Source organism: Crinia signifera, chromosome 2, assembly GCF_055691185.1.
Source record: "Crinia signifera chromosome 2, ASM5569118v1, whole genome shotgun sequence".
Classification (NCBI taxonomy): domain Eukaryota; kingdom Metazoa; phylum Chordata; class Amphibia; order Anura; family Myobatrachidae; genus Crinia; species Crinia signifera.
Genome location: NC_139218.1, coordinates 118,035,957 through 118,061,487, shown reverse-complemented (window position 1 = coordinate 118,061,487; position 25,531 = coordinate 118,035,957). Strand labels below are relative to the sequence as shown.

Below are 25,531 nucleotides of genomic sequence, written 5' to 3'. Positions count from 1 at the left end.
TCCCCAGAAGAGTGGGTGGAGCTCCAGTATTCTGACCACCCTCTAATGAGGTAGGTATGATGGTGGGATGATACAGATATTGTGGGATTCATAGGAGGGGCAAAGACGATATGATGCTATTCAATGGCAATCACATTACTTTGGTCCTGTTCTCTACCTCTGGATCCACAGATTATAACCATACTAGTGACACGGTCAGGTCTTAATAAGGCAAAGAGCCTGGCCTTGTACATTTCATTCTCCCGGAGAGAAGGAGGGATATGTAGAAAAGTATGTTGCAGCCTTTGCTACTTGAAATCAGATTCTATCTATTATTGTTTAGAAGATGCTAAATAAATAAGTAGAATCTGATGGTTTGCTATGGGCAATGTCTCATCTTAAGTAGAACTCTGATCTAGTACATTTACCCCTTAGAATGATTTTTTTAACCATATTGGCAGCAATGGATGACATTCAATGGCTAAAAAACAAGCAAACCTACAGTACCTGTTTAGGACATACTGTGTTGTAGATATTTTAAAATGTTCTATATTTTAGGTGCCACACGATTTTCCCAAATATAAAAATTTCACTCTATCAAATTAAAACCTAAATGCAGCCATTGTCAATGCTGTAAAACAAAGTGTTAAATCTATTTTCAATCAATACACTTAGTATGCAGTTTGTATTCAAAATTAATGTTGACAATTGATTGCAGCATTGCAACGTTAAATACATGTCATGGTATATAAAATGCATGAGAGAAAGTCAATAAGCTATTAAGGTGACACATTTATGAAAAGCCTTTCAAGCAGCAAAAATGCAGACATGACATGATCACAAAGGCTACATGAATTAAGTCATAAGAAAACCTTAGTCAAATGGAAATAATTTTGTAGGCAACAGTGTTTACTGTAAAGCTATCGTCAATATTGTGTTGATATATATATATGTATATATATATTCCACGATATCCCGGCACTCCAAATTATTAGTGGCTGTCGTGCTCTGGTGCCATCTGGTGCCATCCGTGACTGCAGTGTCCTTATACGTTTCTTGTGAACAGCGGCACTCAAAGAGACTTTGTAGCAGTGAAAAACAACGTTTATTCTGACATATGTTTCGAGCAGTATCTGCTCATCATCAGGGACGTGTGTGTGTATATATATATATATATATATATATATACACACACACACACACACACACACACACACGGCTAAAAGTTGTCCTGGAGAGGTGGGAGAACTCCTTTCCTTCTGCCACCTAATTACCCCCCTACTCTCCCCCCACTAGGCAGAGCTAGGGCCAGTGGCATCGATGCCCTTTGAGGAAGGTAGATGACTACCGAAATGGCCCGTCAAGGTGTAATCTGCATGATTTGATGCTGCTGTCTTCAGTCTTATGCCAGTCACTGATAAGTATGACAAACAATGGCTATATGTTATGATTGACACACTGCTCTATTAAAACTTCTTTGCATTATACAAAAAGGGTGTGCTGGTCCTGTCGTTCCAGGGGACTCAGGGTCTCTATGGTTTGACCTGGTGTATCTATTATTAGCCCTTGCACCCTGAAAAATCTTTTGGAGGAAAGTGTGCGTTTCCCACCTACAATCTGTGCCTTTCTCTGCATTTCTGAACCATTGGTCCTATCGGTCCTGCGGCGGCAGGGACCCCACGGAGGTGCTGCTCTATTTCTAGTAGTGTAAGCAGATAGGGGTACCCTTTTCTATCCATATATATATATAGATATATATATATATATCTATATATATATACATATAGAGTTTAGAGTTTAATGCGGCCCGGCACTCTCCACTCTGTTGGCAACTGCCCTGGTGCCCCTCTGGGGGGAGTTTGTAGTAAATAAAAGCAGGCTGGCACTCTGGGGTCTTGTCAAAACGTGTTGTATTCACAGCAACAGAAAACCAACGTTTCGGGGGTGGTCCCCCTTTTTCAAGGTGTGTGGGTGATACAAATAAAACATAAAGTGTTTACCTTATATAAGCCAGTGTTAGGTGGGGGAAGTGCTGGGAGCGCGTCCGTCACACGCCGTTAATATATATATTAAATTGAGATGCATTTAAAGCATCTGCAATAATATTTAATTCTTAAATTGTCATATTTAAAATAAAATGTTTGATCTTATAGGTGTCACTTTAGCTCAGAGAATTTACATGACAAGCTGAAGGGATGGCAAATGTAGACCTATGTAATAGATATGCATATAACAGTGCAGCATTTAAAAGCAGCACATTATCTTGAGAAACTGGTGATCATTAACAGGTTTCATAGCATTGCAGTTCTGACATTACTCTTAAGCAATTATAGCTTTAACTTCAAAAAGCATTTTAAATGCAGCTGATCTCTGATAATCTGTAATAATCAGCTGCAATTTCCATTGATGGATTGCCATATGTAATACAAACATAATGAGCAAATTAATGTATAATTCCAGCACTTGAAATATACCTACTGGAAGTTAGTATGCAGGGCCGTTTTTTCGTATGGGCTTAATTGGCACTTGCCAAGGGGCCACAGGTGTATAAGGGCCCTATGCTGATAGCTGAGGATCCCCTTTTTCCAGGGATACCAGAATTTTGAAAATCGGCCCTGGGGAACTGGAGATATCCAACTTCAAAGCAGCAGTCCACATCTGACCTGTTAATTGCACTTCCCAGTCATATTTCTCAGGTTCTCTCTGACTTAGTTTTTCTGAGAGTATATTCCAAAAGCTGGGACTCTCCCCTTTCTGTCAACACTAGGGGCTTGTGTCTGTCATGCCCAGAACCAGAGACATCAGCCTTCCAGCAGCCTGCTCCAGCTCCAAACATTTGGTGTACAGTTTTATATTTTTGTCAATGGATTGCTCTGGCTCCTATTCTCTGAACCCCAAGTCCCCAGCACCTCCTGAAAGTTGGGACTCTAGCTTTTTATACTATTAAAGGCTAAGAAATCTATTTCCAGATAATGGCGATATCTGCAGTCAAACAAGCTGCCCTTCCACCGGAAATGACGAATATTAAGCCCACTCCATTATCCAACCCTCCCCTGCATCTAAAACACCCCCTACCTAACTGGAAAACATCTACAAGGGACCCTTTATTCAACTCAGTGCCCCCTTCCACACGTTAGTGTTCTAAATCCCACCACCTGTGCAGTAAAGGAGTAATTAGCAGAAGTTACTGCTCCAGGTCCTACATGTTTAGTGGAAGATAGAGTACACCCTGCCACCCGTGGGACATCAAAGCTGCTGCTGATAGCACCCCCCACCCCTAGGAGGGAAGAATGGGTAAGGGCCCCAGTGCATTGCTTTGCCCAAGGGCCCACACTGCTATTAAGACGGCCCTGTTAGTATGACATTGTTCTAATATCCCAGGAAAAGTCTATCAGCTCTTTTAGGGCACCAATGTCAATGTAGACATATCTGGGTTAGTATAATTTCTGTTCAGTTCTCAGGGTCCCCTAACAGTGAATCTTGTCCAAATAAACTCAATATCACAACTGAAATAAGTAGGACAATACTAAATTATTTTTAAAACGGATCAGCCAGGAATTGAAACACTTGTGCACCAACTAGGAAACCTGGACTGTTTAGGGGACACTAAACAATAAATTGTCATCACTCCAATAGGATTTACAAGTGAAAGGACTATCGATCATAGACACGACAGTAATCCCACCTGTAGCTGTCCGTTTGCACAATTGATTTTCTGTTGTCACTGAGCTCTCTGCAGGGGAAGTTCTGTTAATTAAAATTGGCAGGAAGTACTGTAGATAGTTCTGTATAAAAAAACTATTTTGCCCTCTAAGTATATTACATATAATATAGTCAGCATAACAGGGATTTTATTGCAAATTGTATTTATCTGTAAGTTGATGTCAAAGGAAACTGAGACGTTAGGTGCTACAGTGAGTGATTTCAACTAATTATATTAATGGTAATTAATAATTATTTTTAAGAAATAATTTTTAATTAAGAAAACACGGGTTGTAATTATATTCAAACTAGTTACCAACCTGTCAAAAATACAGAACAACATAAAATGCCCCGGAATGAAGCAACACTTGAATTGCTCCAGTGGCCACCATATAATGACCACCAGTGTGCACAACACATGAATTCCCCCCATAGAGGTACTGTACAATAAGCAACAGTGTTAGTCCGTTATTATATATGATACGTATAAATATCATATGCAGTAAGGTGGAGCAAGGGAAGAACTGTACTACTACTATTACTTACTGTAATGTTGCAGAATACGTTTTAAAATTAAGATCTTTGGTGTTTGTAGGACTTTTCATGGGTACATTTTTAGATTTCTTATTGGATCTCTAATTATGTATTGTGTTTAGACAGATTTTTGAGGGGAATAACCAGCTACATATTTGTACATTATCAAGTGCTGATCTAAATATCTGTGAAAAAAATTAGTTGTTTTCAACTCCAATTCTTAATTACCCACAGCAGGTTATGTTTTCATGATTTCTATCTGTTGTAACAGGTGGGATAATTAATAGGCTAGCAAAATGGATTAAGCAACCTGTGCATGAGAGCGGAGTGAAAAAGTTGAAATTGAGATATTCAAAATCAGCTAGTGTGGAAAAGTTGTGACTTGACCTGATTAAGAAATGTGCAAAAGTGTTTTGCTCTAAGTCAATTGGGGAAATTTACTAATGCCGTGTTCTCACTGCGAGTGAGAAAGACACGGCTTTTACCCGGCATTAAAATGCCAGGGACTGACGCGCTGGACCCCCGTTCTCACTGCAAGGCAAATTCCTGGGTGAAGAGGTTCTACCCGGGAATTTGCCTTTAAACACAGGTTTTTCGGCAGTGTGAACGGGTCAACCCGTGTCTGCATATCCGGATCTCAGACGCGGGTAAAAAGAAGGGTTTTACCCATGTATGAAATCCAGATATGCGACCCGTTCACACTGCCAAAAATCCCGCGTTAAAAGGAAAATTCCCGGGTCTACATGCTAGACCCGGTAATTTGGCTGCAGTGAGAACGGGGTATAAGATGTGTATTCTACTTCACATGTGATGTTTCTATGGGCAACCAATCAGATCCTGTCTACTATCTTCTAAAGGGTGCTTAATAAATAAGAAGTAGATTCTGATTAGTTAGTAAATACACATCTTAGTAAATTTTTGCCAATATCTTCTGTTCCGGCAAGACATTGCTGGGATCATGTGCCGGAAGAGCAATTTGGCACTGCGGTAGAGATATTTATTGGAATGCAAGAGGTCTACTGAGAAGCTGGAGCCGCTAATGAGAAATGGTAAGAGACCACTATTCAACCAGGGATGGTTTGTTGACAGTTCATCATGAAGACATACTGAACGTCAACTTGGTCACTGTCGACCACACCCATATGCTATGCAAAAATGTGACACAGCAACTGTCATGCCAGAATTCTAAAATCAGATTTATTGTGTGTATTGAAAATAATAACAAAGTCTACTGGATATGCTATTGAGAGTTATTCATTCTATTAGTGGTGTCCAGCAGTACATACCGCAGTACTGTCCTCCAGCTGTTGTGGAACTACACATCCCAGCATGCCCTGCCACAGATTTTATATAATGGATTGCGAAAACTGTGGCAGGGCATGCTGGGACGTGTAGTTCCAAAACAGCTGGCGATGACCAGTGCACGCAAGTACTGTAGCACCCAGCACTGTCCTGTAGCAGCCAGCTCTGTCTGTGGGAAACATGTGAGCTGCAGGCAGACGTGTTTACAGGGCATTAGGCTCTGTGCTAATGTGCTGCTAGCTGGGTGACAGCTAGTGATATTATCAAGCAATTTAATAATGCCTTTTTAATACCAAAAGTTTTTGGTCCAATAAATTTGTTATTTTTCTACACCTGTTGCATGTTTATGAGCTTAGCGCAGTTTAAACCCCCTTTTTTCCCAGGTTCAGCAAAATGGCACATATTGTTGCCTTGACAGGACTCCATTCGGCTTAAGAGTTGGCTTTGTTATTTCTTTCTAATGTCTTTCATCATGGCCTGCCTGAGGATATTGTTTCCGACAGGGGGGTCCAGTTTGTTGCCCGTTTTTGGAGGTCAAGTCTGCTCTGCGCTCCAGATTAAGCTTAGTCCTTCTTCTGGCTACCATCCTCAATCAAATGGGAATCGACGGAACGAGTCAATCAGACCCTGGAGCAGTTTCTTCTGTGCTATGTCTCGAAGTCCCAACGAGATTGGGTGAATAAGTTGCCGTTTGCTGAATTTGCATACAATAATGGTTGGCACATGGTCACCAAGATGTCTCCCTTCTTTTTTAATTATGGTGTCCATCCTAGGGCTAATTATTTTGATCCTGTTCCCACCAGAACAGGTCATTCTAGGTGGGTGGCTAGTAAGAGTGGGGTCTGGGCCGTGTGCTTTTAAGCTTGGAGACAATGTAATTCAAGTGACCATATATGTGTTTGATTTATGTTAGCTACATTGAGAACCACTAGGTCAAGATACATATATTTTTATGCTAGCTTTGTTTCTAAAAGGTTATTTAAAATAAACATGGATATACAACGAATATACATTAAAAAGATTTAAAAAAACATTTAAATGCAGTAAATAGCCCACAAACCTCTTTAAATGACTTCTTCATTTCCACCAAAGAATGCCAATGTGTTATAGGCTTTCGTGGGTATGCCAGCATTTCATTCCAATGGTCTCTTCCAAGACCTTCTGTGCTATTACCTACCCGACACACTCCAATAATCTCATTATGCCCAACCCTGAATAGAACAGACAAAAAAAAAGATTTTAGCAAAGAAAATTTGCAACTCATCAAACTGATATATAGGGAGTGATGTATCAAGCAGTGAAAAGAGTAGAGATGCAGACCATTGGAGAAGTTGTCTACAGTAACCAATAAGCTTTGACTTAACCGCCATAACAAATACCCCCTCAAGCTTTCACTGCACATGCATGCATATGTGAATGGCGGGGGGGTGTGGCCTCTCCCAGGTTTACCGCCCCCGCCACAACTGATTCCCATCAGAGGAGAGGGGAACGCATCGCACGTCTCTCCTTCCCCTCCCTGTGTCACTGTGACTAGGCTGTCAACCAATAAGAGATCCCGGGCTGGCAGTCAATCAGGAGCGAGGTATGATTGGCTGACGGCCCAGTCAGGGACACAGTGAAGGGGAAAGAGAGACGTGTGATGCGCACCCCTCCGAAGGAAAGCAGCAGCGGCGGCAGGAGGGGGGGGGGACTGGAGGCCGGAGGTGGAGACAACCGAGACAAGACCCGGAGACAGCCTGAGCCAGCAGCACTGCAGGAAGGTGAGTTGTGCTGCTGGCTTATTCTGGCACTGTGGGGGCATTTCTGTGTGGCACTGTGGGGGCATACCTAGCACTGTGTGGCACTATGGGGGCATACCTGGCACTGGGGGGGCATACCTAGCACTGTGTGAGCATATGTGTGGGGCATACATAGCACTATGGGGGCATATATGTGTGTGGGGGGGAATTTTAGTAATGGTCATCAGTTGTGCGGCAGCGGTGCAGTGAGCATTATGGTGTGGGGCATAATGTGTAACGGGCATTATGGCATGGGTCATATGTATTGGGTGTGTGACGGTAACAGGGATTACTGTGTAAATTTTGGCACGCCTATGTGCCACACACTGGGGCCACAACTACCAACGTTATCTTTATTAGTCCATATAATGATATAGCAGCTATTATTTTCAAGTGTGTTAAATATACAGTACGCGCAGATGTCACCAGTGTTCAGTTGCTGATAAACCTTTATAAAAAAAAGAAGATAGCTAGGGGTGGTATATTGAAGGTGTCCATTCAATATAATGCAAACTATCCATGATGAAATCCCAGGTCCCCGACCAAGCTCTTAACCAGAATGAGGCTGAAACCTGGGAATTTCAAATCTTTTAGACCCAGTAAATTCCAAGTAAGTCTGATAAGGGGTAGAATGCCGAGTCTGAAAACTTGCTTATATCAGGTAAAGAAAATAGATGCAAAAAAGAAGTGCTGTAAAGGAACTGGAAAATGCTTCTAATGCTGAATGTTAATTCAATGAACACAAGCACAGTGATAAATGCTTAGTGTATTGACTCAGGAGACCAAAATAAATTCAGAAAGAATAGCTACAGTGATTATATGATCTCAGATGGAATAGGACATAGGGGTACATTTACTAAGATGAGAGTTCTATTGAAGGTGGGATGTTGCCCGTAGCAACCCATCAGATTCTATCTATTATCTTCTAGAAAGTGATACATTAATAAATAAATAAATAAGAAGTAGATTCTAATTGGTTGCTGTGGGCAACATTGTATCTTCAATAGAACTCCCATCTTTGTAAATGTACTCCATAGTACCTGTCCAGTTGTGGGAACATTTACCAGACAGATGTGTCCTTATTAATCTTTGCTGCAGTCACTACAAAAAGCAACGCTGCCTGCCAGGTAAGAATTTTCTAGTGTCAGAAATGTTTGCCTTCTTTTTTGCCAAAAAAGCTTGCATGCAGCATAATGTTATTAGAATGCTCAAGGAGAGTGTGCTGATTAATTTGATATGTGGCACTTGTATATCTGTGTGCGATTGAGGGGTAGATTTATTATAGCGGCACTATAGCGCTGCTATAACACTTCCTGCACAGCGGGTGTCATAGATCAGGTGTTTAAAAAAGGGGCAGACTAGATGGGCCAAGTGGTTCTTATCTGCCGTCAAATTCTATAAGCGCTATCCCCTGCCATAACACACGGGGATTGCCCATATTCCCCTGATCGACACTTCATAAATCTACCCCTGAGTTTTATAATCTGCACACTAAAGGCTACAACGTAGCAGCTGCAGCTTTTTTCCAATACAAGTTCTATTGTGCTCTGTTTACAGTCTCACCAGTGACATATGTGAAATTATTCAGCACATTCTTCTTATGCACCGTAGTTGCACCATGTGTCTTAGATGCATTTTCTTCAAAAAAAGACGCCTGACACTATCAGCACTTCCCCGGGACCTGGCAGCTCGCTCACTCCAGGCATCTTGCACAGCATGGTGTACTGAGGCTAGATGCACGAGGACAAATCTGAGTAAAGAATGCATTATATGTGCCTAATCTTGACACCATTCTGTTGTGTGTAAAAAAACCTTCCCAGACAAGTATATTTTGGGATATTTAAAGGATTTTTGCCCTATATAAGCTTTTGCATTTAAGTTTTATTTGAATAATAATACCAAAAAATCTTTTGGACGGGATGTATTAAAATACATCGCCGCCCCTCGCTGCACTGCGGCAGCGATGCTAGCGCAGATGTACTAAAATATGCGACTAGTATCGAAATGCAATGACGGAGGCCCCCCGCGATACCTGTGATGTGGTGTGCAGGGGGTCTCCATCACATCCCCGACTCAGCGGCTATCCCTGGAGGAGTTTCACGGAGAATGAAGGTCAGCATCTGCGGTCTGCGGTGGGCAGCAGGTGGCGATAGAAACCCATAGGCTTCTATAGGTTACCCAAAGGTGGCGATATCCTGCCAGGCAAAGACGGGGCGGCTGGGTCTTAGTACATTTCAAAATGTGCTAAAACCCCCGAAAATAAGTGATTTACTGCATTTTTCCCTTAATACATCCCACCCTATGACAGAAGAATTTATGTGTTTGGCTGCATCCACTGTATATTGGTAGCAGGTGCACGTTAAGAATATCCATGTGGTTGGGAATATAGACGGTAAACTCCACTGAACTAATACCAATGATTGAAATGTTTTTTTTTTTTTTTTACAACGATGCATAACTAGCGTGCATTATGTAAACATCACTTACTGTAATAAATAAGATTAGTTGCCAGAAAATGACATTGACACAAAATTAACATAAGATGCAGGTTAATTACATTCAAGCAGATTATTATTGGTTATCACACTTGGAGACTCACAATACATATCCGAATTATATACAATCTATTCAAAATCAACTAAAATAATTGGGCTGATCATTTTACCTATCATAATCCATAATTGAGATTAAGAGGCTGACTTGGTCCATACTCTCTGGTGGGATATCAAAGATGATTGCCTCATTATATGTAGGATTCAATGTATTCTTTTTAATGGTTGTTTTCTTCTTTTTCAGTCTGCGCCCATCACAAAGCAGGGACACCTTCACATATGGATCTATAAGGAGACATGGAAACATTTGTAAACTTTGAGGCCCTGAGGGTAAAATTAGTAAACATCAGTATGCTGGTTTCTAAACTGCCTCTTCATTGACACAAGCCCAACAGCAGGCCACATGTTCTGGAGCTCTGGCTCAGTAAGGAGTACTGAAAGCAGTAAGGGTGGCCAAAAATTAGGTTGTCTTGTATGTTATGATTAGCCTCTGTTCTATAAGGATAGAACAGGGAACTAGAGCAATAAGGAACCTGGAACAGTTGCAGGATGATCAGAAATAACAAATTAGTAAAACTAAACAGAATAGGATTCGGGACTGACACAAGTAAATGACAGTAACCAGGAGCAGAGAGGTTAGAATGCAAATCACATAACCAGGGTATGGATATATGAATTGAATACGGGAATATCAAAAACCAAGCTGTGACCAGTATAGGAAAAGGTCACAGCACCCTGCTCTAACAGCTAACTGTATTGTATCCCCTAGAAACCACTGCATTCCTGTGGTGCTAAGGCTTCACCTTTAACAGCCATGTTTGAAGGGGACAAATTAGGTCCGCCTCACCAGGTCTTACAGGGAAACAAGGCACCAGTGGAATCTAAGGGATGACGAGAGGAAAACTACTGTAACTAAGTAAAACTAGAAGGCTACCTGAAAAACTAAGGAAAAGAGAGTAATGACAATGCACACAAAATTAGAAGTGACCTCGCTGCACACACAAGAACAATAGCGATCTCATAGCGACCAAGATCCAGAGGTGACCTTGTTGCTAATAAGCGAGTAACAGAAGCGACCTTGATGCATACAAAGGAACATTAGCGATCTCATCGCAAATAAGAACACCTAATTTAAGGTGTTAACATAACATAAACATAAAATAAACAACATAAAATAAACAACCCAGATGCAAAATATACATAGAAAAGCAGTATACAAAGACCTAGCCGCAATGTGCAGAAGGCCCGCAGGACTCAGGACACCCAGAGTAAGTGACTCGTGGACCAGAGGTACAGACGACCAGGATTGTCAGGAGATGCAGCTTGCTGTAGTTGATACCAGCAGATGTAAAAACTCCAGACTGGGAACTCAGACAATAAATATAGGCTGGAAACAGGAAGCTGGTCCGCCGACACATGGCTTGGAGCTCAGGGGCAGATTTATTAAGCTCGGTGAAGTGATAAACTGTCTGGTTTTTATCACCGGCCAATCAGTTCCTACGTGTGAAGTTACAGGCTTGGTTTGAAAAATGACAGGTAGGAACTGATTGGCTGGTGATAAAAACCAGACACTTTATCACTTCACAGAGCATAATAAATCTACCCCTCAGGCTGGGAAATGCACAAGGGAGCTGCATTGCTTAATGCTGAACTCTCACAAGCAGGACAGTATCACCGACGGGGAGGAGCTGATGAGAATCCCTAATAAAGGGTAACCAGCTAATGAGATATCCAGTGCAGGTGGACTTCTGCACAGAGAACCCTGTGCAGGTTGCTGAGCAACAGCTTCATAACAAAACAAGCAGAAGCAGCACAGCTAACATTATACAGATGGAGCGCCTCTCATTTTTGCTGGCAATGCGCCAGAATTTGGCGGAGAGGTGCCCCATCTGACTGAGGCGCGCGCGTCTCACACGCACACGCGTCTCAGTTTCCCGTCGGTGGTGGGACGGGAAGCCTGTCCGTCTCCGCTTCAGGGAGATGGACAGGGTTAGGGTGGTGCGGCGAGGCGGTGGGGACCCGGGGGCGACTGTCGGCGAGGCGGCATCTCGTGCGCGCGCGAATCTTCCACCATCCCCTGCGAGAGCGAGACCCGCTCCATGTGTAGTTATTCTCGGAAGACCTTAGTCTCTCCAGCAAAGTACCCTTCTTGCACAATAGCAAATGCAACCTAGTTTATACAATAGCATCATGTGCACTTGGTACCATTGCCTCAACAAATGGTGGGTTGAGGTATAGGATAAATTAATACTAGATGGGCCGCGCGAAAAATTTAGCATCTTTCAAATGGAACCTCATGTATCAATTGTGGTTAAATATGAAGGGAGAATTACAGTAGGTGAGCGGGCTCTGTTTTAGGTGTCAGGTGGGGGGCAGAGACTGAACAGTGGTCTGGTAGCAGCAATGGCAGTAAAGTAACAGTGCTGCTAGTCTTATTAGCGCATGGAATCCCCTATGTTTTTCATACACTGATCTGATACATTGTAGTGCAAAAGTTGAAAGGGGATATTGTCAGATTTTAACTTTGATTTGTAAACAAACAATACAATGTGAAGTTGTAAATTATCAATTTGTCAGAAGGGGAGAACCTAATCTTTTATCGATTTTGGTTAAGTATGAAGGTAGAAAAAGGGAGCGTCACGAAAAATCACCCTTTAGAAATAATATATATGATATATATTCTTATACTATACACTGGGCTTTATTCTGGTTCACTCTCAGAGGCAAATTCCTTCTCAAATGGACAAAACCATGTGCACTGCAGGGGGGCAGATGTAACATGTGCAGAGATAGTTAGATTTGGGTGAGTTATTTTGTTTCTGTGCAGGGTAAATACTGACTGCTTTATTTTTACACTGCAATATAGATCTCACTTTTAAGAAAACCCCCACCAAAATCTAATTCTCTCTGCACAAGTTACATCTGCCCCACCTGCAGTGCACATGGTTTTGTCCATCTAAGAAGGATTTTGTCAGAAATAGTGAACTAGAATAAGGCCCACAGTCACTCTACTGACAGGTTCTCAATAACATGATCATCAGGAAGCAATTGCTTTCCCTCATTGATAGAATAGTCCCTGACTGCACATCAATGTACATACATTTCTGAAAATTATTTTCAAACATAACTCTTATCAGTAGTGTGAGTATGCAATGCTCTACTGTACCGTGAGCATAGGTAAAGAGGACAGAAATGCAATTTATAGCACACGTGCATTTGAGTAATGTTAATTTAGTTATCACATGAGATTTATTCTACATTGATTGTGTGCAACTTGCATTAGTATTTTGAACTGAGATGTTAAGTAGCTTTACCATCTTTTGTGCTTTGAGAGGAGAATATCTTTATTCCCTTGCATAGGCGTGCGCAGCATATTTTTATAGAGGGTGCACTGTCAAAGGGGTGTGTCTAGCACCACCTATTGGGCATGTCTAACTGCCCATTGGCTGTTTCTAATACCGCCAATCAGGCGTGTCTACCATCATCTATTGGTAATCACTACAATATAAAACGTCTCTCAGCCACACCATAATCTCCCGCCTATTTCAGTTTTACTCTTCTAATTACTCTGTGTAACAATACATACAAATAAAGTCAGAAACATATATGGAAAACGCAGATGTATAGTGATATTACAATGATCTAGTACAGGGGTCCTCAAACTATTTTACTCTGGGACCCCATTAGATAATACAATTAACTACAGGACCCCAGTAAGTAACTGCAGAAGGTCATCACATCGCATGTGTAGTCAGCAGACAGCACATACATGGCAGCCTGTGGAGGCACAACATGATGGGAGGAGTCTAAAATAACAGACAATCCAACAGACTTTTCAGACTCCTTGAATTACTGACTGAGATTAGAAAAGTCATCAGCCTGATGGTCAGCAACATGGAGTCGCGACCCCATGCTGAGAAGGTCGGGACCCACTTTGGGGTCAGGACCCACAGTTTTATAACCGCTGATCTAGTACAATTAACAATGCAAAACACACATAATTGATTAATGGGTACTTCTTTTAATAGAATACAGTTCTAAAAAGCAAAAGTCTTTGATAAAGAAAAGTATTGCTAGTGAGAGTTATTGATAAGGGTGTGCTTGTGCACCCCTAACACTCAGTGTGCGCACACCTATGTTCATAAGTGCAAGTACAGTAAGGGGTGTGTAAGTGCAAGTTAACCACAAGAAACTGATCCTGAGCTGCACATATATTCAACCTACCGAGTCAGATCAATTTTGGCAGGACAGTCTAGATTTTTGGCACTGTCCCGCCATAACATCCGCAGCCCACGATGTCCCATTGTGTGAGGAGAGTTTGGAATGCATCTATCCACAGGAGAGAGGAACTACTGTATGGCCTTGGTCAGCAGCTCACAGAGTGTAAGGCACACCTTCAGGGGTATGGCTTAATTTCAGAAAGGCCTTGTGTCCACTTCCCTTTTTCTGGCACATGAAGAGGTTCCGATCTTCATTTCCCATATAGTGGGAGGTTTGATTTAAGACTAGTTTCATGTGGCTTGTGCGTGTTTGCCACCTACATTAAAAGTACAAGCTTCACACTTGCCATACTGGTATTAACTTGTGCCTCAATTGCATTACTGTATCTGGAGTATAAATGTGCCTAAGCATAATGCGACTATTAATATGTTTGGATGTACTTAACTTGCTTCTATGCATTGTTTCAAAGCCACATATAACTCTTAATAATCCCATTAATGAAACAGGATAAATATGCTGTATTTAGCAAGGAGTAGGACATATTTTGGACAGCATGTCTAGTTTCGTTAATTTAATAATTAATGTGAAAGGATAGCAAAAATTATAATGCCAGATTTCATGTTTGCTTAAATACACAAATTAAACCCATAATCTGTCTTTCAAAGTGCTAGTTCCTTTCATGCTGTGTCTGTATTTCACATTGGTATATATGACTATAGGTAAACTACAAAGTTACAGTACAATTCAGAGCGAGGACTCTGTGCCACTTCTGGCTGCTAATGCACAGTAACTGTTATGTGCAATTATTATGTGTCCATTCAGCATGTACTTTGTTCCAAATTACAGTTAATTATCCTATTAGGTGTATTGACTTAGGAGAAAACACATGTAATTCTGAAAAGGGTTTTCTGTCAATGTACACCTTTAATCTGTTATAGTAATATATGTATAATTAGGGGCATAATTGCATTTTAAAGGATGTTATTTTAATTGGCTTCAGCAAGACAGATATATGATTACATTGAAATACAACATGTATGCCAATTACCTTGCACTAAAACAAAATATCAAATGATTATGGTTACATTGGTTAGATTATGTATTACTTTTTTTGGTTAACACTTGATTCACCGAGTTACCGCAAGTAGTCAGACATTCAGATCAGTATATAGATGTGGCCAAAGCGCATGGATCAACACGACAAGCTTTCAGATGAACACTGAACTGTTTTATTGTGTGCAAAGGTTTAAATAGGTTTTACATTATTTTCTGATTTTTTAAATTGTTCATGCATCAAATTCCAAAAATTGTACATCAGAAAAATTGCAATGGTAGAGGGAAGTGTTGGCTAACTTATTCGTATTGGCTAACATCTGTAATTAACAGGCTTAATACATAGGGGGAAATTTACTAAAGGAAATTTGTAAAAAAAATAGGTGTATTTGTATCCAGAAATACACTTATTTTTTGACATTTACTATCCCGAAAATACGGAATTGCCGTATTTTTTTCGGGATAGTAAATGTCAAAAATAAGTGTATTTCTGGATACAAATACACCTATTTTTTACAAATTTCCTTTAGTACTGTAAATTTCCCCCATATTGTCCAAAAAAAAACTTAGCTCATGTTAATTTTCAGGGAGTCATTATTCAGAGTCTACAGAAGATATTAACTGGCCTTGTGTAAGATAACATAACAGTTCCCACTCAACATTTATAAAATAATCTTATCTTCAATATAAGCATATATTTTTATAGTTTTAGCTAGATACACATGCCAAAATAAAAGTTTTTTTGGTCCATGAGTATAGTCCTGACCAAATTGTAATCTTTTAAAAACAAAACTCTGTCCTATTACAAAATGTTGTGTAAAAACTATATTTCCTATATAAGGTAAACATTACAGGTCATTATGATGAACACAAATATTTGCTTGCCAATTTTTTACACCTATTTTTACAAATTTGCATGGCATTCAAAGGGTTAAAACTGAACAGACAAATTGGAGTCATGTGACCTAAAACATGGTTTTTACACTATCAATGTTATATAACATAAAGATTATTTGTATCGTCTATATTGCATTATTATACTTTTCATTGTAGTCCTAACAACAGAATATGAAGTTACAAGTTTTGTGAGAGGCAGACAGATATCTTTCACCACCAATGGTAACATTCAAAACAGAAGACCACTAAATTCACTCCATAAAGACGAGGAACAGTTTTAGCCTGTTATAGTGCTATGCCAGGGGTGTCTGTACCAGTCTTTGAGATCTACCAACAGTTCGAGTTTTGATGTTGGATCTGTAGATGTTGTTGGTTAGGAATTAATGCAGCATGTTTGAAAATGGAACAGCTAGTAATGACTACACCTGTGCACCACCTAGGTGGTCTGGAAAATCTGAACAAATCATAAATCTCAAGGACCATTTTGGCCACCCCTGGATTATGCCATTACTGCTTCATTACAGAAAATAAAATTAGAAATAATCACATTGCCCTTGGTGTGGGCATTGACTGAGTGGTAATTTGCGCACTTTATAAATTCACATGAATTGCTTTAATGCTGCGCCTTGCAGAGGAAATACATTGATATCATTTGGGTTGTAACTTAAAATGTGTACACACCATTAAAGATGTATCTGTCCTATATCTCTGGTGGGAACAAAAATCTGGTAATGTATGGCAGCACATGGCAGTCAACCTTTTGGAAAATGGGTACAAATTATTGGTCAGATAAATTTGTTAAATTAAACAGCTTTAACCATTGTCACGGACCCACCGGTCGCTCCTACAGATACGTCAACCTGAGCAGCTCTGGCCGTTCCTGGGGTTCACTTTGGACACACGAGAGCCCCTCTTTGAGGTATACTGCCACCAGCAAAGCCTGATTTATCACTTTCAAATTGTGCAAGGTGCGCCTTGCCACACCTGAGCACACAATGCAATATAAAAAGGTAACTTTGCCCGCTCTTCTTTGGCTTAAAGTCCTCAGAACACAAAATCAGAAACTGGAATTATGTTTTATTCATTCCAAGAAAATACTACATAGCTTTAGGGATAAAAATGGTTACAAAGATGGTTACAAATATTTTAAAAGTGTACACAAAAGAAATACATCTCAAACAAAATAAAAGGGTATTAAAAAGACAGAACTGTATCTTACACCCAAGTACTGATTCTGTAGTGGGGGGGGGGGTTTCTCCACATGAAATATCTGGTCGCTTCCAGCTAGCTTGCTGTTCCCCCAAGAAGTAACACCAAAATATGGACAAGAGAGCAGTTTTATCTGCAGGCTCCCTCATCCCTCCCACCCTTGGGATTTTGACCATTTCCCTGCTGGACACTAGTGAATGTCCCCAGATAATTGATATTCTACATCATAGGTGTCAAGCACAAGGCCCGCAGGCCGAATCCGGCCCGCCAGACCTGCTAATGTGGCCCGCACAGCCGCCGCCATCTGCCCGGCATAAGGAATTCCTCTTTTTTTTTTTTTCAATGTGCGCCGTGCGGGGGGTACGCGGTGGGTAGCGGTGGCTGCACTGGTAGGCAGCAATGGCATGTGTCAGAAATGTAATGAATGCAGCGGCAGCAGCGGCGCAGCACCCTGCACGTCTGCATCCATTCCGGCCCGGGACTGGTCTCGGGTAGCCTAGCAACAGACAGCCAATCGCAAGGCTGCCTGTTGCTGCTATGAGACCGACAGGAAGTGATTTTGCTCTGAGGCTGTCAGGCTGAGCACGCGGCAGGAGGAGCAGAGGAGCGACTCGTCACTGGAGCACCAGGCACATGTAGCCAGTATCGAGGTAAGTAAATTTAAGGGGAGGGGAGCCACGGACAAAACATCCTCAACTACAACAGGGGCTGGGGGCCGCACAGCACAATTAAATATAAGGGGGGGAGGCTGGAGCAAAAAAAGTAAAAAAAAAAAGGGAGCACAAATGTCAAATTAAATAGGAGGGGGCTGAAAAGTAAAAAAAAGAATGAGGGGGCACAAAAATATATTTATATTAGTAAATAAATGGCCAGCCCAGGGAACCAGGGAAGGTTTTTTTTTCCTAAGGGGAGTACCAGGATATTTTGTGTATATAGAAATAAATTACTTATTAAAGTCACTAATTTAACTTTGTTGGAGTCCGAGAGTGATGCTGTATATATATGACGATTATTATCTAATAGAGGTGGCATGCTAATAAAGAGTGGACACATAGTCCTAAAGATACAACCGGCCCTTTGAGGGTGACCAAACTACAGATGCGGCCCCCGATGAATTTGAGTTTGACACCCCTGTTCTACATGAAGAATTGGTCCACTGCTTTTAAGTGGTTTGTACACATTCCTTTATCATGTAAAATGCAACAGCCAAGACTGATAAGAGATCTGAACTGGAGGAGGTAGAAAATCTCTGACCTCTCTTCTGGACCATGGTTTATGAGGGGTCTCAGATCTGACAATTAAACTTCAGAGAATTCTACAGATGGTCACTCTGAGGAATGTCCACAGTGCTTACTCTCTGCAAATGGCAGGCAGCCCCCTTCAGGTCACAAGTTTACATGCATAATACAAGACATGCCCTGATCTCACACATAATAATAGCAGACATGATTTTATAAACAATACCAGAAATAGCAGAAATACATTCATCTCACCTATAATAATAATTGAAGGCCTGCTTTATTCGATCCATCGCCTGATCGGATCGTGACAACCATTTTTCTTAATTACTGTTGTCTGTTTTCCAGTATTTGGGAGCAAATGGTTGACTGTCATTTGCTCCAATATATTAGTACCAGATTATTACCAGCCAGAGGAAACTTCCCACGGAAACCTCCTCCTCTCTCAAAACACCCCTGTTGAATGACCATTGTCTGATTTCCAGTGCTTAGGAGCAAATGATTGAGTCATTTTATCCCATAGATTTTTGTTGCCGCCAGACATCTTTAGGCGTGTACTCAGCTTAAGTTTTTAACTTGGTTTGTACATGGAAATACTTTAGGTGTCTCATTAAAACCCTATTAGTCAGGTGCTATTAGTGTAATATATCATTAATGTGTGGTTCTTTGTTGGTAATAACTGCCCCAAACATCTCTCATTGTGGTAATTGGAGTCTGACTGAGATCATGATTGACTTAAAGGGGTATATTGTATTTAACATTATGTTATTTCATATTACCAGTTACAGAATTCAGAATTGTCTCTTGTTCTTTATTCTTTCATGATTGATCCATTTCTCCTGACATCAGATTGTTTATGATTACCCTGGATGACAATACCCTGTCACACTGATTGCTTTTTCTTTCCAGCAGCCATGATTTTTGCTAAGTTACAATGCACAAGCTACCAACACTTCATGTTTTCCAGACCACCTAGCAGATGTACAGTTGTAGTCATTACTCCTAAACAATATTTAAAAGATCCACAGGTGGAGCTAATTACTTCACTTTACTCTCAAGGACTGGAGTTGGCTACCCCTGACCTAGATCATAGTTTTTGTTCTTTAGCCACCTGCCCTGACCATTTACTTAAATCACTTCTGTCAGCTGAATCTGAACTTTTCTAAAAGGGGACAGGGTCACATAAGAAGGAGCCAGCCATGTCAGTGACACCCCATTCCATGGGCTTGCCAAGCAGTGATCATTGGCTCTCCCATATGTGTCCCTCCTGCCTGTAGGACATTGAGTCCCACAGAATGGGCAGCCCCCAATTAGAGGGACTTTACCGCTGTACTTAGGACATTTAGGAGGTATGTGCACAGATGAAGGCTCAAAAATCTGGGAATGTGCCGGTGAAAAGCATCAGTTACTTGTACCTCAACTGCATCTGACAGCATCAGTTGCCAATTGAGGAATCCTGAACCAGGACCTCGGCACACAACATCAAATTTGCAGCCTTGTGAGTCAACCAGAATAACCTCCTTAGTATAATAAATTGTATCTTCATTATCTTTACTCACTGCTTTTGGTGAAAATGTTTGTATTTTTGTATATTTTTGTATTTTTAAACAATTCATAAAAAGGAGTGCTGTTCACATCGTTTTTGCTTTCGTTTTCTGGGAGTGACTAGCCCATTATTAAACAGCTGCTGGTTGAGAATGCAGTCCCACTGTAGCGCCTGTATCATCATCGATACGATACTACCACTTTCTATTTCTCATATAGGGCCAGATGCACAAAGCTTCAAAAGTGATAAAATGGAGAGTGATAAACATCCAATCAGCTCCTGCCTGACATTTTTGTAACACAGTCTGTGACATGGCAGGCAGGAGCTGACTGACTGGCTGTTTATCACTTTCCATTTGATCACAATTGAAGCTTAGTGCATCTGGCCATAAACCTGTCTGACCGCATACTGTATCTCTCGTGGGTGAATGCAAAAAAGGGAGCCAATGTAGGGATTTGCAAAGTCATTCAGCTGATGTGAAGTAGTGAGAGACAAATATAGTATCACATATATACAGTAAATTGGATTAGAGAAATCATAAAAATAAAGACAGAAGATAAGAATAAAATAGTTTTTTTTTTTTTTTTGGAAATGTCCTGCGTGAAAAAAGGGGTGTATTACCTCAATGTTTTGGAGTGGAGAGTGATAAGACAGCACAAAGCCCTGGAAGTGTGGAATCAACCTAAGGACACAACTCAGTATGGCCGCAGCTTGATGAAGTAGGGAGAGTGTAATGTACATGTATAATATTTAACCTCAGAGGAGACTATAGGGGGTTTTAGAAGAGCCCTATTTTTGTAATCTTGATACATTACCCTTTTATATGAATATACTGTAACACTGTATACAGTATTTTAGTTTTCTACAGTATTTGTGTGCCAGTTATCAGTGCTGGATTAATGGTAGTGCGGCCAAGGCAGATTGAAAGTGTCACCATGGGTGCCTTCGCCAAGCCAGTGCAATGCATTGTACTGTAGTGGTTTGCATTTCACAGCAGCCCACACAGGGGGCTATTCAGATTTGATGAGCTCCTCCTTGTACTCCATGGATTGGACTGCTGCAGCGTGTCACCCTTTTGTCCTGTGACTCTCAGTGATCCTCAGCTATCTTGTCCTTCACAGGGCGAGTTTGACGTTGCTGTACCTCTTCTTCACATTCCTGAGGTCATGAAGGCTAGGGCTTCCAGGACCCTCCTCCACATGGTCTGCTTCTGGGAAGCAGGGGTCCTCTGTGCCTGGGCACCTAGCAGGATTGGTTAAACCTGCACCATGTCATGGAATGGTGTGCAGTTTTCTTTATATGAAAATTGCCCATTGCAGCCTAACCTGGCTCTACCAGGTGCACATGCAGCAGTCTCCTTATCAGTGTCTTCAACAGCACTCTCCTGCACCTCCTCTTTCTCATTCCCTTTTGCCTCTGTGTCAGACACAGGCTGCTGCTGGGACAGCTTCTTCCTGCTCCTCAACTAGCCTCCTGCTCCTCCTCAACTAGCCTCCTGCTCCTCCTCAACTAGCCTCCTGCTCCTCCTCAACTAGCCTCAGGGCCGGCGCCACCACTAGGCAGGACTAGGCATTTGCCTAGGGTGCCGGCCACTGGAGGGCGTTAATGAGCCGCCGTGGAGAGGTACCATAGAAAGCTGGGAGCGGGGCAGGTAAGACAGAGGGCTTCCCTCTTCCCCCCCCATCCCGCCTGTGAATCAATGCTGCCCTCCCCCCCTGGACACGGGGGCTGCGGCAGAAGTATTGCCCGCATACACACACACACACACCCCCGGAGTGCGGGTGCCCGCCGCAGTATCACCCCCGGGGGGTGCATCGGGAAGTGCTGCAGTATCGCCCGCAAACACCCCCCCCCCACGGAGTGTGGGTGCCCACCGCAGTATCACCCCCCCGAACACGTTTGTGGGGGGGGGGGGGTGCATCGGGCGGTGGGCGGAGGATTTGCCTGGGGCGGGGGGAGGCTTGCACCGGCCCTGACTAGCCTCCTCCTCTCTCTGCCACCTCTACGGGGTGCCATACCTGTTCAAAATATCTCCAACATCTCTCCAACCAAAACAACAACCTCTCGCTCTAACAATACACCACCTCTTCCTCATCAAAAATGTCTACTACCTTTCAAAGAACAAAATTGTGGACTAGGGCTAATATAGGGATGTTTCAGTCATATTACTTTTGAGTGCCAATGGTAGACTTTTTCTCACAATGTGCAGCTGTTAGATTAAAAGATGCATTTAATGGTCTGAAAAAATCAGACACTTCTTGGTTTAAAGGCTGTAAGGAGTCGCATCAGATTTGCAAACAGAGTGTAAAGTTGCACACATTACATTTACTGAGTTCCGGAAAAAATTTCAGCTTCCAACTTGGAGCGACTTTTTCAGAGTCACTAAAATCATCTCTCATTACATCCTGGCCACAGAATGGATGCTGTCTGCATTAAGGTAGTAGTTGTGACAAAGGTGTGTACTAGTTCACCAAAATAAGCTACATAAAGCGAGAATAGTAAAAGGCATAGTAAAGAGAGCCAACAAAAGGAGAAACGTAGAAGGAGCTGAACAATGAGAGAACTGTGCTATTAAAGCCAAGAGATTGAACTCATGAGAATAAAAGAAAGACTTCCATGTTATAAAAGATCATGTTACTGGTTCAGCTAGTTAAACAATGAGGTTATCATAGGTGTGCGCACATTAAGTGTTAGGGGTGCACAGGCACCCCCAATTGCTTTGCCCACCCTTATGAACACCTAACTGCCTCTAACTTTTACCAAAGACTTTTGCTATTTAGAACTGTATTCTATTAAAAGAAGAGCCCTTCCATCAATTATGTGTGTTTTGCATTGTTATTTGCACTAGACCATTGTCCTATCACTATACATCTGCGTCATCCATATATGTTTTGAGTTTATTTGCATGTACTGTTACACAGAGTAATTAGAAGATTAAACCTGAAATAGGCAGGAGATTATGGTGTGGCTGAGAGACCTTTTATGTTGTAGCCAAAAGATGATGGTAGACATGGCTGACTGGCAGTGTTAGAAACACCCAATGGGCATAGTTAGACACGCCCAATAGGTTGGTGCTCGGCACACCCGTTTCACCGTCCACCCCCTAATAAAATGTGCTGCGCACACCTAGGAGGTTATCATTCCAAATCAGAAGTAATTTAGCTTCAAGCTCTTTGTTAAATAATCTATTAATATATTGATACATTTTTACATTGTATTTCTTTTCTTTCTTTTTTTCCCATTACATTTTTTATTAAAGGTATTGGGCAGAGAATTACAAGTTATAGATCAGCATACATATAGGGGTCAAACATGTAAGTGCATTGACACGCAGTTTGAAATAACAGAGCAGATACATGGAAGGCCTGCGTGTATATATACTGGTATGCAAACATTACATATTTAGTGTAATTCAATGTTCATGAGCAATAAACGAATACAAATCAACAATAAGAGACAAACCTAAAAATATCACATTGTATTTCTTTTCAAACACATACTGCAATACATACCATGCCATAGTTTGTAATATTGGCAAACTTCTGGATCACTTTGTTCAAGGTAATTTATTTATTAAGTTTCTTATATAGCGGACACATATTCCTCAGCACTGAGAATAATTGAATATTTGAGAATGAAGTCTCCCATTTTCAAATAGAGAGACAATTGGAAAAAAATTGGAAGAAAAGCTCCAGCTCTGGGAAGATTAATGCTTGCGGCTCACCACCTAGCCTTAGAGAACTGGCTCCAATGCTATTTATTAAAACAGCTGAGAATTTGTCCATGACATCTCCTAGATTTGCTTTATTGGTCACAGTTAGCAGACCTGAATATTATTTTAATCATATTATATAGTGATTCTGTGTGTGAACAATCCTTAACCTTTAAACAATTATATTTTGTATAAAATATAAAAATATGCATGCTATGTCTCAGTGCACAGCTGTTCTAGAAATCAGTGAATGTTATGGCACAATGTGTAGCAGACGATGGTAATGGACAGTATTTTTAGATTTTGCCAAATACTTCAATTAGGGAAAATAGGTTTCTGTAAACGTCTCATTGTGCAAGGCTAAAATTATAGTAGCAACTAACTTTCTAAATGGGAGAACATGTCTTGCACTTGTCAAGGTGATTGTACCGGAACTCAAGTGATTACTGTAAACAAAATTGATTTAAACCACTGCTTCTTTGCCAGTCTGCCATGGTCTTTGTTATAAATGAATCCAGTATTCTTTATATGTATTTTGCTTCCATACAATTCTGGACTAAGGGGGAGATTTTTTCAAAGCTTGGAGAGGAATAAAGTACCAACCAATCAGCTCCTGCTGTACTTAACAACAGGGCCGCCAGGAGGTATGCCGGACCCCGGTAAAATATTGGGGGTGTGGCCTAATCGCAGGAGGCATGGCCACCTCATACATTTAGGCCACGCCTCCAATATGTTTTTATTGTTAAAAAATCATGGAGCCTTTGAGTTGCACAAGCTGTAGTAGCAATCTGTTGGATTACTTCCGAGCAGGGCAGGCTTGGCTAGGATCACATGCAATATATCGCATGCAAAAGGACTGCATGCGATACATCGCAGGAGTTTCAGGGTGGGGGGGCACGGGTGATTTCTCCAAGGGGAGAAGTCATCATAGTGTATGTCCAGCTTTAGACTTATGTAGGCTACACACCAGAACGACCACGATCACCCGCGACCGATAGACGACCATGAACTGATTTCCCTTGGACTTCCCGGAAGATCATGTGTGACAAAGCAGTGGCTACTGAGTTGTCAGACATGGTCTCACGTGCTACTGCTCAGGGATATCAGGGAAAATAACCCGGATGACTACAGGAATTTTTTGCGGATGGATGATGTCACCATCCAGGAATTGCTCCATCTGGTGACTCCCCACATCGAGAAGCAGGATACCAAGTATCGCATGGCTATCCTTGCTGAGGAACGGCTGGCGAAAGGTCTCTTGCTGACCTGAAGTTTGGATCCCTCATCTCCACGCAAGCTTTGGGCCTCATCATGCCGGAGAACTGCAAAGCCATTGTGAAGGTGCTGCAGTACCAGTATTGCAAGATAAGTAGGAAAAATACACCATATACTTTATTGTGCAAACAAATCTGTTTTATTGATAATTTAGGCCTTGGACAGACACTGTTTTTTAGGCCTCTCATATATAAAACATTTGCAAATATATTTAAAAATATATAATTATTGTGTTAACGCAAATATATTATAATACCGTATAAAAGATATCTTTGAAAAATCACACTACTATATATGTGTGTATATATATATATATATATATATATATATATATATATATATATATATATATATTTATAACATTTAAGTATCACCCAGTTTTAACTTTCCCAATAAGTATGGGGTACTGTGTGGCAGAGGTTGTCTGCCGAAGATATGTAAAGGCCGTGGCACACATGGCGCATGTCGCAGATGCAATGGGCCCGGCCCCATTGATGTGCTCCATGTGCCATGTGAGCAGTGGCCTTCACATA

At 41.4% G+C, this 25,531-nt stretch overlaps 1 protein-coding gene across 2 annotated transcripts in view; it reads right to left on the bottom strand.

Moving 5' to 3' along the window:
• Window positions 1–25,531, bottom strand: part of SYT6 (synaptotagmin 6) — a 400,031-nt gene that overhangs the window by 10,045 nt on the left and 364,455 nt on the right. For both annotated transcript variants that reach the window (XM_083172753.1, XM_083172754.1), the window contains exons 5-6: window positions 9,961–10,132; window positions 6,578–6,728 (exon numbers count right to left, since the gene is read on the bottom strand). In XM_083172753.1, the coding sequence (XP_083028879.1) occupies window positions 6,578–6,728; window positions 9,961–10,132 (323 nt within the window). The remainder of the gene's footprint in view (window positions 1–6,577; window positions 6,729–9,960; window positions 10,133–25,531) is intronic.